Source organism: Oncorhynchus mykiss, chromosome 15 (assembly GCF_013265735.2).
Source record: "Oncorhynchus mykiss isolate Arlee chromosome 15, USDA_OmykA_1.1, whole genome shotgun sequence".
NCBI classification, from domain to species: domain Eukaryota; kingdom Metazoa; phylum Chordata; class Actinopteri; order Salmoniformes; family Salmonidae; genus Oncorhynchus; species Oncorhynchus mykiss.
The window spans coordinates 13,987,275-14,002,165 of record NC_048579.1 but is presented as its reverse complement, the minus strand read 5'-3'; the positions used below and the strand labels follow the sequence as shown (position 1 = coordinate 14,002,165).

The 14,891-nt window shown below is 44.2% G+C and overlaps 1 protein-coding gene across 1 annotated transcript; it reads right to left on the bottom strand.

Moving 5' to 3' along the window:
* Positions 1-2,401: 2,401 nt before the first annotated feature.
* LOC110490921 (lipase member H) lies at positions 2,402-13,810 on the bottom strand. Its single transcript, XM_036945573.1, has 11 exons — positions 13,678-13,810; positions 6,093-6,198; positions 5,712-5,994; positions 5,419-5,527; positions 5,233-5,334; positions 5,061-5,150; positions 4,827-4,994; positions 4,592-4,681; positions 3,509-3,617; positions 3,250-3,423; positions 2,402-3,143 (listed from the first exon to the last, which is right to left on the bottom strand). The coding sequence occupies exons 1-11, from the start codon at positions 13,727-13,729 to the stop codon at positions 3,059-3,061; spliced, it is 1,368 nt and encodes a 455-aa protein (XP_036801468.1). The 5' UTR covers positions 13,730-13,810; the 3' UTR covers positions 2,402-3,058.
* Between the last annotated feature and the right edge of the window lie 1,081 nt (positions 13,811-14,891).

Genomic DNA, 14,891 nt, shown 5'->3' with positions numbered 1-14,891 from the left:
CCTGATGAAAATTCTGCTTCTTTCAAACACAATCATCTCTCTTCTCCACCTGTCTGCCTCCCTTTCTATCTGTCTTGAGCTATTGTTAGTGAACTGCAACATTGTATCAACTAGCCTATTCTGGGCCCTCAGAGTTTCCCACCCAGTGAGCTCTAGACAGACTACTGTTTTTTAAAATAGCATTTCCACTGACTATATGGGGTCATCAGATCATGATATTTTGCTCTTTCACGCCGAGGCTTGGTGATTATCGAGGCCGGGAGTGTTGGAAAGGTTGTTCTAATACTTAGGAACTATCATTCGCAATGGATGTTAAAAAACAGACTTCGTTGGCTTGTGCGAGGCAAAGAAAAAATGACTGAGAAACTCTGTTTATTGGTGGTGGACGTGGTGAGTTAAGACAATCGGTAATCCAACATTGCCAAATGAGCACGTTCCTACATATGCATGTATTCTGGAGAGATCCACACAACCCCTCCCCATCTTGATGCAACATTTTAAATGATACTCAAAACACATAAACTTCATACATATTTTAGAGGCTTTTCACTGGCCACGCAACTCAATCAGCTAGACATATTCCCGTGTGCCCAAATTGTGGGCATCCCAAATAGGCATAGGCCTACACACAAAAAAACAATAAACTAATGATCGTCTGTGGATAAGTCATGTCCCTGGTGAAGTATTTTGAATGTTTTTATTTGGACAGGAATAATTGTTTATTTTAGGATGCAGTCCAGCATCCTAGCTGTGCGATGTGCACTCCCCTACTTTATTTTCCAATTCGCAAGAAGCTGAAACCAGAGATCTGTATGTAATGACGAGATGCTAATTTTTCTGCCCTAACAATGGGAGTCTGTGTCCCAAAGGCGTGAAGGCAGGCGACAAGCTTAGGTCTGCATATTATTCCCATAGAAACGCGTTGGTCTTGTACTGGACATATTCTGGCGAGAGTGAGCCCTCTTGCTTTGCCTCGCCTCTTCCTCTACTGAAACTACATCACGGAGAAAGCATCTGATCGAGCGAAACATGGCCCTCTATATTTATCTGACAGAAATATTATGACATGCCATACTCTTGGTCCAGACAGCATCAGACACATGGTCTACACATACGGAGACGGGGGGCGCTGTTTTGCCCCCGCCGATGCTTTAACTGAGATCGATGAGTCTTTGTCGACACATTTTCGCGGTCAAATAAATGCTCAGTTTTTCAATATTTCATTTGGACGCCGGCCCTGCCAACTGAGCTAATTGATCAGTTCAATAATTGCCTAAATTCAATACACCAGATGTTCTAGTTTGGTTAAATCAAAAACATGAAGAGCATGCAGTGAAATAACTTTTACATAACCAAAAATATTGTATTTTCAGTAGTTTGAAGCGTGTGTTTAAAGCCGAAAGTAAAAGACGCAAAAATGAAACGTAAGAACGGGAAGCATAGAAATAGTGCACATATAACATTCAGTTTAAGTCGGAAGTTTGCATACACCTTAGACAAATACATTTAATATCAGTTTTTTACAATTCCTGACATTTAATCCTAATAAAAATGACCTGTCTTAGGTCAGTTAGGATCACCACTTTATTTTAAGAATGTGAAATGTCAGAATAATAGCAGAGAGTGATTTATTTCAGCTTTTATTTCTTTCATCACATTCCCAGTGGGTCCGAAGTTTACATACACTCAATTAGTATTTGGTAGCATTGCCTTTAAATTGTTTAACTTGGGTCAAACCTTCCACAAGCTTTCCACAATAAGTTGGGTGAATTGTGGCCCATTCCTCCTGTCAGAGCTGATGTAACTGAGTCAGGTTTGTAGGCCTCTTTGCAAATGTTCTATAGGATTGAGGTCAGGGCTTTGTGATGGCCACTCCAATACCTTGACTTTGTTGTTCCTAAGCCATTTTGCCACAACTTTGGAAGTATGCTTGATGTCATTGTCCATTTGGAAGACCCATTTGCGACCAAGCTTTAACTTCCTGACTGATGTCTTGAGATGAGGCAGGATTGTCCACATCTCTCACCTGTACACACCTGTCAGGTACAGAAGTGATCCTTGCAGATATTTAACAGGTCAATCTTGCCTTCTTCCACCCAGGCCTGCTTTAGGTAAACCGGGCTGGCCAGGACTATTCAAGGAACAGAGTTAATGCCCCTGCCAGACAGATAGGTCAAAGGTCAGACTTTTCTAGAGTCAGCAGAACCATGGAATAATTCCCCGCTGGACTAAACAGAGCTGACTGGTCATGAGGATATCCAGCTGTACAGGTGGATAGTGCTTAGCAGCAGAGGCAGGCCTTAACCTTTAACCCCACAGTTACAAACAGAGGCAGTCAGGCCTTAACCTTTAACCCCACAAGAGCAGAGGCGATGTGGGAGAAAATCCAGTCAGATCACAGTGAAACACATGGTGTATTTATTTCAAACAATGTAGGTAGAAACACAAAGTCTTTACAAAAATAAGATTACATCACTGTTCCATGATTTTTTTAAATATAATTTATAAAAACATTTCCACTTTTAATACAACTTCATTGTTTCAAGTTGTTTTTTTAGCTTCTCAGTTAAGTCAGTGCTGCAATACACATGGACAAGACACTGACACAAACCAGGAGCTACAATGAGGAGTTACAACATCATATGACTGGTTATAGCAGGTTATGAATGCCCTCTGACTGCATTAAAATACAGAATTGTCATAGCAACACCATCAACCTTCATTATGGCACAGAAATAGAGAGCAGTGAAAGAGAGGAAAACTCCCAACAACCCCCCTGATCAGCCACATCATTATTCAGCTCTTCAGTTATCTCTGTATGGTCCACCAGTGTTCTGTTGTGTTTTCCAACCAAGATGACCCCTAATCCACACTGTAATCAGATGTCATAGAACTGGAGAGCTGCAAGAAACACGGTGTCTTCACCGTCTATACCAAAGCATGTGATCCTGCAGCCTGGCTAGACTATACAACGGCAGAAGCAGAGTGGGTCGATGTCAAGTGTTTGCCCCTTGTGGTTCATCTGGGTGTGTGGCTGGGGAGGCCCTCTGGTGGTGGCTCAGAGACGAGGGTCACAGGGCAGAGGGCGGAACGCCACCTCAATATTCTCCTCCATGATGATGTCATAGCGACACATCAGCGGCCTGGAGGGAGGAGAGAAAGGGAGAGTTAGAGAAAGGAGGAGGGAGTATATGGGGAATGCAGAAAAGAGGGGGCAAAGTGTGTAACTCAGGTGTGTGGTGGTCTCACCTGTCGGGTTGCTCAAGGGGGGCGAGGCGGATGCGGATTAGTCGGATTTTGTAGCGAGGGCCTATCATGTTTCTGGTAGCAATGCTGAGGGATATCTTCTGGATGGGCTGAAGGTCCTCATCAAACTGGACCAACAGACGGGTGGAGGTGTACTGCTCAAACCTGAACAGCTTACTTTGGAGGAGAGAGAGGGTGAGAGGGATCGATAGAGGTCTTACTGCAACAAATGTGTGTGTGCGTGTAAGCGTGCGAGACTGACTGGTCAATGCGTGCCTCAGTGAAGTTCCTGCCACTGTGGAGTCTGAGGATGAGGACTCCCCAGCGAGGGTACCGGTTCCATGTCACCATGTCCACCATGTAGCTGACCTCTATATATATATATACACACACACACACACTGTGTTATATATACACACACACATGCACAACGTGTCACACACAATCTTTAAGAACTCATTGCTTCAGAAGCATTATGTTCACTACAGATACAAAAGTATGTGGACACCCCTTCAAATTAGTTGATTCGACTATTTCAGCCACACCCGCTGCTGACAGGTGTATAACATCGAGCAAACAGCCATGCGATCAATCTCTATTGACAAACATTGGCAGTAGAATGACCTTACTGAAGAGCTCAGTGACTTTCAACGTGGCACCGTCATAGGATGACACCTTTCCAACAAATCAGTTCATCAAATTTCTGCCCTGCTAGAGCTGCCCTAGTCAACTGTAGGTGATGTTATTGTGAAATGGAAACGTCTAGGAGCAACAACGGCTCAGTCGTGAAGTGGTAGACCACACAAGCTCACAGAAAGGGAAGCGCATAGTGTGTAAAAATCATCTGTCCTCGACTGCAACACTCACTACCAAGTTCCAAACTGCCTCTGGAAGCAACGTCAGCACAATAACTGTTTGTCAGGAGATTCATGAAATGGGTGTCCATGGCCGAGCAGTCGCACACAAGCCTAAGATCACCATGCGCAAGGCCAAGCGTTGGACGGAGTGGTGTAAAGCTCGCCGCCATTGGGATTCTGGAGCAGTGGAAACGCGTTCTCTGGAATGATGAATCACGTTCACCATCTGGCAGTCCGACGGACGAATCTGGGTTTGGCCAATGCCAGGAGAATGCTACCTGCCCGAATGCATAGTGCCAACTGTAAAGTTTGGTGGAGGAGGAATAATGGTCTGGGGTTGTTTTTCATGATTATAGCAGTAAAGGGGCAACCAACTATGTTAATGCCCATGATTTTGGAATGAGATATTCAACAAGCAGTTGTCCACACACTTTTGGTAATGTAGTGTATGTTAATCACTAATAGATAGTCAGGGGTGTTGAACTTACTTTTATAGGGCAACGTGGCAGTGGTGGTGAAGTATACCTTGGTCTGACCCAATCGCAGCAGAATATCCCTCCACCTGCTGACGTCATAACCTGGGACGGTAACCATGGATACAACTTTAGGACTGTTGGTATGGCAACCAAAACCACTTGATCAATGATTTGTTGACAAGCATCTCTTTCCTTGTTTACGGATTCAGTGAGATTCTGGGTTGACCAGTGGGAAGGCGGTCCTCACCTAGCATAGGGCAGGGTGCGGGCTTAAAAGCCTCACACTGCAGGCACCGGCCATCCAGGAAGTCGCTGTAGGAGGAGCAGGGGTAGGCTGTGAGACTGCAGGTTCGGTTGAGAGCACACAGGTACAGGAACACAGAGCGCTGGTGGTCACACATGAAATATGACCTCCCTTCAAAAGACAGAAGCGGTGAGTTATTACAGTGTTATTACATGTGTGTGTGTGTGTTAGACTTACCTGAGAAGATGGTCTTGGGGCAGCCTGGCTGGTCAGATCCTCCGTTGGCGTAGTAGTCAATATGACCATGTTGACCTCTGAGACCAAACGCTGCATGAACAAATAGGAAGACAAAAATACACATCTAGAGAATCCCTCGCCACACACACACGCACAGCATGTCAGTACTTACAGTTTATGTCAGTGTGTAGTACATCTACAAATATGGCGTCTGAAGGGTCAAGTCTCTCCTCAGGTGTCGCTCCAGTGAACATGGGCCCTGCTGGGTCCAGACCTGGACAACAATGAATCAATTAATGATCCAATTAATGAATTAATCAAATAATAGCTTCAAAGGGCACAGACTCTCTTATCCTACCTGTGATGCGGCCGATCTTGCCCTTCAGGTTTGCTCCTACGAACCCAGCCAGGTGAGCTCCCAGACTCGACCCAATCAGGTGGACCGAACTCAGAGGCGCTCCCTCTGCCTACACACACAAACACACACACACACACACACACACACACACACACACACACACACACACACACAGTGAACATTAAGCAACATTGACCAAAGACTCATAGAACAACTGAAGATTCTCAGAAAATGAGCAACACTCCACAATCCCCCCCCACCCCCACCATCCCCCCGTCCCTCAAGCCACACACCTGCATGTTGAGTATGAAGCCGGTGAGGTTGTTGGCAGCCTGTCGTGTGTTGGTCACAGCAGTGAAGTAGTTGAGGTTAGCAGCTCCTCTGTTCCAGTCCACTACCAGGATGTTCATGTCCTCCTGCTCAGACAGCAGCTGGACGACGTGGTCCACCCAGAACGGAGGGGCCCTGGTGGGCCGGTAGCCGTGGATGACGAAAGCCGTGGGCAGGGAGAGGTTGAAGAGTGGCTGGGAGGACAGCTGGTGGTGGTTCAACTCTCTGCCGCAGCGTAGGTTATACCTGAAGGAGGGAGAAAGGAGAAGACTTTATTCAGAAAATGTCATTACTTTTTATCCAATAGCTTACACACACACACACACTCTCTCTTTCTAACCTACTTGGTGTAGAGCAGCAGCTTAATGTTCAGGGTGGTCCCGAGGAAGCTCTCATGGAAGTCCAGCTCTGTAAAGTCATCACACAGTGCACCTACACCACTATCCTGGCCTGGGGAGAGAAGGGGGAGGAGGGGTGTGTGTGTCGGAGGAGGCTGGTTGGAGGAGCTATAGGAGGACAGGCTCATTGTAATGGCTGGAATGTAATTCATGGAAAGGAGTCAAACGTGATTTCTATATGTTTGATGTGTTTGATACCGTTCCATTTATTCCATCCCAGCCATTACTATGAGCCTGTGCTCTCCTCCTATGGCTCCTCCCACCAGCCTCCTCTGCTGTGTGTGTGTGTTCATTGATACGCTGCTAGCCCTAGGTCAGGGTCAGGTCATTCTCTGCTCTTACTGTGAACCCCAACTTCTTTCATTTTGCATTTAAACATGATCAGGCAGCTGGTGAATACTCCAACCTCTTCAACCTCAGGAGGCTGAAGGAATGTGGCTTGTCATCGAAAACACTAAACTTTTACAGATGCACAATCGAGAGCATTGTCATGACCTGGTCCTTTCTGGGTATAGATCGTGGCTTCTCACCCTCTCCTACACCCAGGTTCTGTTATCTCAGGTTGTAAATTCCTGGTGGAGACTCTCTTCCCCTGGCCATGCAGAGAGAGAGACCACAGAGTGAACAAAGAATTTCACATGGCCGAACTCCTAAATCCCCAAAATGTAAAAATGAAACTATATGTCCACTTGTGAGAATTTGGGAAGGGTTCGTGGACACTTAAGGGACAGTTATGTTGAGTGTGTTTCATTTGGTGACCTCACGAAGGACAGGAAACACACATAACTATGTCTCTGAATGTGTACATTTCTCAGTTATGGTGTTTGCATCTAATTCTTGTATAAAATGAATGAGTAAAGATGAAACTATGTGAAATGATGGAATGTGATGTTAAACCTTTAATGTGAGATAATTGTATTCCCTTTAAAGTTTAACTAAGTCATTGGCCTGCCCCCGTGAGCACAGACATGATCTGGTGTCATGGAACAGCCCTTTCCTATTGTTACGAATAAAAACACCTGCTGAGGAAATCCTCTTAAGACTGAGCAAACTCACAGCATGAACTGTGATTGCGAATAGTTTAGCGCACACATACCTCGGTGTATGCTGAAGTGGCACAGGTTTGAGTACCAAGATTAGAAAACCATAACACGTGGAGCATTGGCTACACGGCTGGAAATGGTTCAACTCTGAAACTGTCGATCCCTACAGAGTAAGAGCAAATCTTAGATACTAATTACTAGTCTGTAGCTAGAAATTATGTAAACCTGGGAAGCGAATACCGACAACCGCCAAAACATCTATCTATGAGAATATTTCTGAATGGTACTCTAAAGTATCCATTCTAACCTCAAAATACTTTGATCTTCAGGGAAACAGAAAGAGAGAGAGCGACTCGGATTAACTCTCCAGCAGACGGACATTCAAACACCATCATTGAGAAATGTACCCATTCAGAGATATAGCTGTGTGTTTTCTGTCCTTCTTGAGGTCACAAACATAAAACAAAACGGACCGGGTCGTGGCTGGCTTCTCCACTGACCGTTTACACACTCAGTTCTCAAATTCTGTGATGTAGTAGAAGTTCCTTTGTTCTACTGTGAAACTCTCCATACTGCATGGACAAGGGAGAGTCTCTTTACAGAATTTATGACGTGGGGGTTAAGTTGTAAAACTGTCCCCCCCCCCAACAGAAGAGGGGGTTGTTCACATCTCTGCTAGCCAAATCACTGAAAGGGCTAGCGTCATGACAACATCCTGCCGGCCTGTATCACCGGCTGGTACGGCAATTGCACCGCCCTCAACCACAAGGCTCTCCAGAGGGTAGTGCGGTCTGCACAACTCATCCCTGGAGGAAAACTACCTGCCCTCGAGGACACCTACACCACCCGATGTCGCAGGGAAGCCAAAAAGATCATCAAGGAAAACAACCACCTGAACCACTGCCTGTTCACCCCGCTATCATCCAGAAGGTGAGGTCAATACAGGTGCATCAAAGCTGGGACCGAGAGACTGAAAAACAGCTTCTATCTCAAGGCCATCAGACAGTTAAACAGCCATCACTAACATTGAGTCGCTGCTGCCAACACACTGACTCAAATCTCTGGCCACTTTAATACAGTACATTTAATAAATGAACTTAATAAAGGTATCACTAGTCACTTTAAATAACGCCACTTTAATAATGTTTACATATCCTACATTACTCATCTCATATGTGTGTATTGTATTCTATACCATCTACTGCATCTTGCCTATGCCGCACAGCCATCACTCATCCATATATTTATATGTATATATTCATATTCATCCCTTTATACAGTGCCTTGCGAAAGTATTCGGCCCCCTTGAACTTTGCGACCTTTTGCCACATTTCAGGCTTCAAACATAAAGATATAAAACTGTATTTTTTTTGTGAAGAATCAACAACAAGTGGGACACAATCGTGAAGTGGAACGACATTTATTGGAAATTTCAAACTTTTTTACAAATCAAAAACTGAAAAATTGGGCGTGCAAGATTATTCAGCCCCTTTACTTTCAGTGCAGCAAACTCTCTCCAGAAGTTCAGTGAAGATCTCTGAATGATCCAATGTTGACCTAAATGACTAATGATGATAAATACAATCCACCTGTGTGTAATCAAGTCTCCGTATAAATGCACCTGCACTGTGATAGTCTCAGAGGTCCGTTAAAAGTGCAGAGAGCATCATGAAGAACAAGGAACACACCAGGCAGGTCCGAGATACTGTTGTGAAGAAGTTTAAAGCCGGATTTGGATACAAAAATATTTCCCAAGCTTTAAACATCCCAATGACAACTGTGCAAGCGATAATATTGAAATGGAAGGAGTATCAGACCACTGCAAATCTACCAAGACCTGGCCGTCCCTCTAAACTTTCAGCTCATACAAGGAGAAGACTGATCAGAGATGCAGCCAAGAGGCCCATGATCACTCTGGATGAACTGGAGAGATCTACAGCTGAGGTGGGAGACTCTGTCCATAGGACAACAATCAGTCGTATATTGCACAAATCTGGCCTTTATGGAAGAGTGGCAAGAAGAAAGCCATTTCTTAAAGATATCCATAAAAAGTGTCGGTTAAAGTTTGCCATAAGCCACCTGGGAGACACACCAAACATGTGGAAGAAGGTGCTCTGGTCAGATGAAACCAAAATTGAACTTTTTGGCAACAATGCAAAACGTTATGTTTGGCGTAAAAGCAACACAGCTCACACCATCCCCACTGTCAAACATGGTGGTGGCAGCATCATGGTTTGGGCCTGCTTTTCTTCAGCAGGGACAGGGAAGATGGTTAAAATTGATGGGAAGATGGATGGAGCCAAATACAGGACCATTCTGGAAGAAAACCTGATGGAGTCTGCAAAAGACCTGAGACTGGGACGGAGATTTGTCTTCCAACAAGACAATGATCCAAAACATAAAGCAAAATCTACAATGGAATGGTTCAAAAATAAACATATCCAGGTGTTAGAATGGCCAAGTCAAAGTCCAGACCTGAATCCAATCGAGAATCTGTGGAAAGAACTGAAAACTGCTGTTCACAAATGCTCTCCATCCAACCTCACTGAGCTCGAGCTATTTTGCAAGGAGGAATGGGAAAAAATGTCAGTCTCTCGATGTGCAAAACTGATAGAGACATACCCCAAGCGACTCACAGCTGTAATCGCAGCAAAAGGTGGCGGTACAAAGTATTAACTTAAGGAGGCTGAATAATTTTGCACGCCCAATTTTTCCGTTTTTGATTTGTTAAAAAAGTTTGAATTATCCAATAAATGTCGTTCCACTTCATGATTGTGTCCCACTTGTTGTTGATTCTCCACAAAAAAATACAGTTTTATATCTTTATGTTTGAAGCCTGAAATGTGGCAAAAGGTCGCAAAGTTCAAAGGGTCCGAATACTTTCGCAAGGCACTGTATTTGTGTGTATTAGGTAGTTGTTGTGAATGTGTTAGATTACTTGTTAGATATTACTGCATAGTCGGAACTAGAAGCACAAGCATTTTTCTACACTCGCATTAACATCTGCTAACCATGTGTATGTGACCAATAAAATGTGATTAGATTTTTACATTGTTCTTGACCCCTACCAGTGTTTTCAAAAAGAAAAACTAAACTAAATGCAATTGTAATAAAGGTTATGTTTCAAGAGTTTCATTCCAAAACACTATATTATATATTATATCAGAAATGTTGGTAAATTAACCTCAAAGTCTAAGTCGTTGGGGGAGGGGGGGGGGGGGGGGGTACTAAGCTAACATGTGGAATTGTTTTAAGACGGTCATACGATGGATCTTTTAGCTATTTGATTAAGAATTATTTTTAGCTATTTGATTAAGACCCTTTAGGTATCCCCCCAAAATTGAAAAAAAATATATTTTAAGAAAATTTTGAATTTCCCCAGGTGGTGAGGGCAGATAGGAACACATCTGCCACGCTGATCCGCAACACTGGAGCTCCCCAGGGGTGCGTGCTCAGTCCCCTCCTGTACTCCCTGTTCACCCACTACTGCATGGCCAGGCACGACTCCAACACCATCATTAAGTTTGCAGACTACACAATGGTGGTAGGCCTGATCACCGACAACGACGAGACAGCCTATAGGGAGGAGGTCAGAGACCTGGCCGGGTGGTGCCAGAATAACAACCTACCCCTCAATGTCACCAAGACTATGGAGATGATTGTGGACTACAGGAAAAGGGGGGCTGAGTACGCCCCCATTCTCATTCTCATTAGAGGGTAGTGCGTATGGCCCAGTACATCCCTGGGGCAAAGCTGCCTACCATCCAGGGCCTCTACAACAGGTGGTGTCAGAGGAAGGCCCTACAAATTGTCAAAGACCCCAGCCACTCCAGTCATAGACTGTTCTCTCTACTACCGCATGGCAAGCGGTACAAGAGTGCCAAGTGTAGGACAAAAAGGCTTCTCAACAGTTTTTACCCCCAAAACATAAGACTCCTGAACAGGTAATCAAATGACTATTTGCATTGTGTGCCCCCCCCAACCAACCCCTCTTTTACGCTGCTGCTACTCTCTGTTTATCATATATGTATAGTCACTTTAACTTTAACTACCTCAATTGGCCCTACCAACCAGTGCTCCCGCACATTGGCTAACCGGGCTGTCTGCATTGTGTCCCACCACCCGCCAACCCCTCTTTTTACGCTACTGCTACTCTCTGTTCAACATATATGCATAGTCACTTTAACCATATCTACATGTACATACTACCTCAATCAGCCTGACTAACGGTGTCTGTATATACAGTGCCTTGCGAAAGTATTCGGCCCCGTTGAACTTTGCGACCTTTTGCCACATTTCAGGCTTCAAACATAAAGATATAAAACTGTATTTTTTTGTGAAGAATCAACAACAAGTGGGACACAATCATGAAGTGGAATGACATTTATTGGATATTTCAAACTTTTTTAACAAATCAAAAACTGAAAAATTGGGCGTGCAAAATTATTCAGCCCCTTTAAGTTAATACTTTGTAGCGCCACCTTTTGCTGCGATTACAGCTGTAAGTCGCTTGGGGTATGTCTCTATCAGTTTTGCACATTTTGTCCCATTCCTCCTTGCAAAACAGCTCGAGCTCAGTGAGGTTGGATGGAGAGCATTTGTGAACAGCTGTTTTCAGTTCTTTCCACAGATTCTCGATTGGATTCAGGTCTGGACTTTGACTTGGCCATTCTAACACCTGGATATGTTTATTTTTGAACCATTCCATTGTAGATTTTGCTTTATGTTTTGGATCATTGTCTTGTTGGAAGACAAATCTCCATCCCAGTCTCAGGTCTTTTGCAGACTCCATCAGGTTTTCTTCCAGAATGGTCCTGTATTTGGCTCCATCCATCTTCCCTTCAATTTTAACCATCTTCCCTGTCCCTGCTGAAGAAAAGCAGGCCCAAACCATGATGCTGCCACCACCATGTTTGACAGTGGGTATGGTGTGTTCAGGGTGATGAGCTGTAATGCTTTTACGCCAAACATAACGTTTTGCATTGTTGCCAAAAAGTTCAATTTTGGTTTCATCTGACCAGAGCACCTTCTTCCACATGTTTGGTGTGTCTCCCAGGTGGCTTGTGGCAAACTTTAAACAACACTTTTTATGGATATCTTTAAGAAATGGCTTTCTTCTTGCCACTCTTCCATAAAGGCCAGATTTGTGCAATATACGACTGATTGTTGTCCTATGGACAGAGTCTCCCACCTCAGCTGTAGATTTTTGCAGTTCATCCAGAGTGATCATGGGCCTCTTGGCTGCATCTCTGATCAGTCTTCTCCTTGTATGAGCTGAAAGTTTAGAGGGACGGCCAGGTCTTGGTAGATTTGCAGTGGTCTGATACTCCTTCCATTTCAATATTATCGCTTGCACAGTGCTCCTTGGGATGTTTAAAGCTTGGGAAATCTTTTTGTATCCAAATCCGGCTTTAAACTTCTTCACAACAGTATCTCGGACCTGCCTGGTGTGTCCCTTGTTCTTCATGATACTCTCTGCACTTTTAACGGACCTCTGAGACTATCACAGTGCAGGTGCATTTATACGGAGACTTGATTACACACAGGTGGATTGTATTTATCATCATTAGTCATTTAGGTCAACATTGTATCATTCAGAGATCCTCACTGAACTTCTGGAGAGAGTTTGCTGCACTGAAAGTAAAGGGGCTGAATAATTTTGCACGCCCAATTTTTCAGTTTTTGATTTGTTAAAAAAGTTTGAAATATCCAATAAATGTCGTTCCACTTCATGATTGTGTCCCACTTGTTGTTGATTCTTCACAAAAAAATACACTTTTATATCTTTATGTTTGAAGCCTGAAATGTGGCAAAAGGTCGCAAAGTTCAAGGGGGCCGAATACTTTCGCAAGGCACTGTATCCTTGCTACTGTTATTTTCAAATGTCTTTTTACTGTTGATTTATTTATTTACTTACACACACACACACACACACACACACACACACACACACACACACACACACACACACACACACACACACACACACCTTTTTTTCACACTATTGGTTAGAGGCTGTAAGTAAGCATTTCACTGTAAATCTGTTGTGTTCGGCGCACGTGACAAATAAACTTTGATTTGATTTGAATTACAGAATCACTGGTTGGTGAAGTCTATGGTGATTTTCAGTCCAGTGTTTAGACACTTAGGGCAAATCAAATAATGTACAAGTTAGTTTATTTTAGACGTGGAATAAAAGCCACTGTTGGCTGGCTGCTTTCTGGTTGATCGCTGCTAGTTGTTTTCTTCAAAAAGTGATCTACATGGAACCAAAAAGGGGTTCTACCTGAAACCAAAAAGGGGTATCCTATGGGGATAGCTGAAGAACCATTTTGGAACCCTTTTTTCTAAGAGTGTGTCCTGGGTTAGACCTGGGTTAGACCTGGGTTAGACCTGGGTTAGACCTGGGTTAGGGGGATAGAGAGGAGACCTCACACAGCTAGTTCAACATACACACACCACTGAGGTTACAGAAAAAGGAGTCTTACCTTTGCAAAGCGTTAGGAAGCCTATCAGACCAAAGAGTTGCCAGAGTAACATCCTACAACCAAAGAAAGAGGGAAAGAAGGAGGGAGAGAAGACCGGACAATACTAGAGCGAGCCTTGTCTTAGAGAGGAAAGACTGGGAGCTCGTAGTAAAACAGAGATTGAGGCGAGGGAGGGAGGGAGGGAGGGAGGGAGGGAGGGAGGGAGAGAGAGAGAGAGAGAGAGAGAGAGAGAGAGAGAGAGAGCGAGAGAGAGAGAGAGAGGGGGAGGGAGGGAGAGAGAGAGAGAGAGCAGACAAGAGCTCACTGACAGTGACAAGAGCAGAAAGAGAGAGATAGAGTGAGTGAGATGTAGTCGTTGAGGTGACTAGGTGGGTTGGTCTCTGGGTTACCCAATGAAACACACACTGCCAACACTGAACACACCACTGACCTACACTGAACACACCACAGACGTACACACCCCACTGACCTACACACCTCAATGACCTACACACCCCAACTGACCTACACACCTCACTTCAGACAGAGGAGAATGATAGATGAAAGAAGAGAGACAGAAAGTATTACTAACTTATTTCTTTATTCCTACTTGATCCTATACTTTTGTGTCTTTGATAAGATTTAGTGCCAATTAACACATTATTGTACTGCAAGGGGGAGAAGAAAGACACAAGACATGCCACTGATTATAATTACCCTCCCTTTCCTCTGTTTACAATGAGTCACAATGGCTGTGTTTAGACAGGAAGCCCAATTGTGATCTTTTTTCCACTAATTGGTCTTTTGACCAATCACATCAGATCTTTTCACATCCAATCTTTTTCAGAGCTGATCTGTTTGGTCAAAAGACCAATTAGTTAAACAAATATCAGAATTAGACTACCTGTATAAAAGCATTCCTATGCGCCTCAGTCTTTCTCTATCTCTCGTTCCTTCCTTGCCTCTCCTTTACTCTCTATTTCCTCCATCCCTCTCTCCTCTGCTTCCCCCTCTATACTCGGTCCTCTCCATCCTACTCTCTGCCACTATGTACTCAATACCATCAGTCCCTACTCTCCCAAACATGTGAGGACCAGGGGGCTTAGCTGGCCAGGCCAGCCCAGGCAGGAGTGCTCTCTGTGGGGCAGCTGTGTTCTGATGGGAGCCTCTCCTTCTGGAGCGCTATATCTGCAAGGATATTAATAGCATCAGAGATGTGGACACAGTAACCAGCC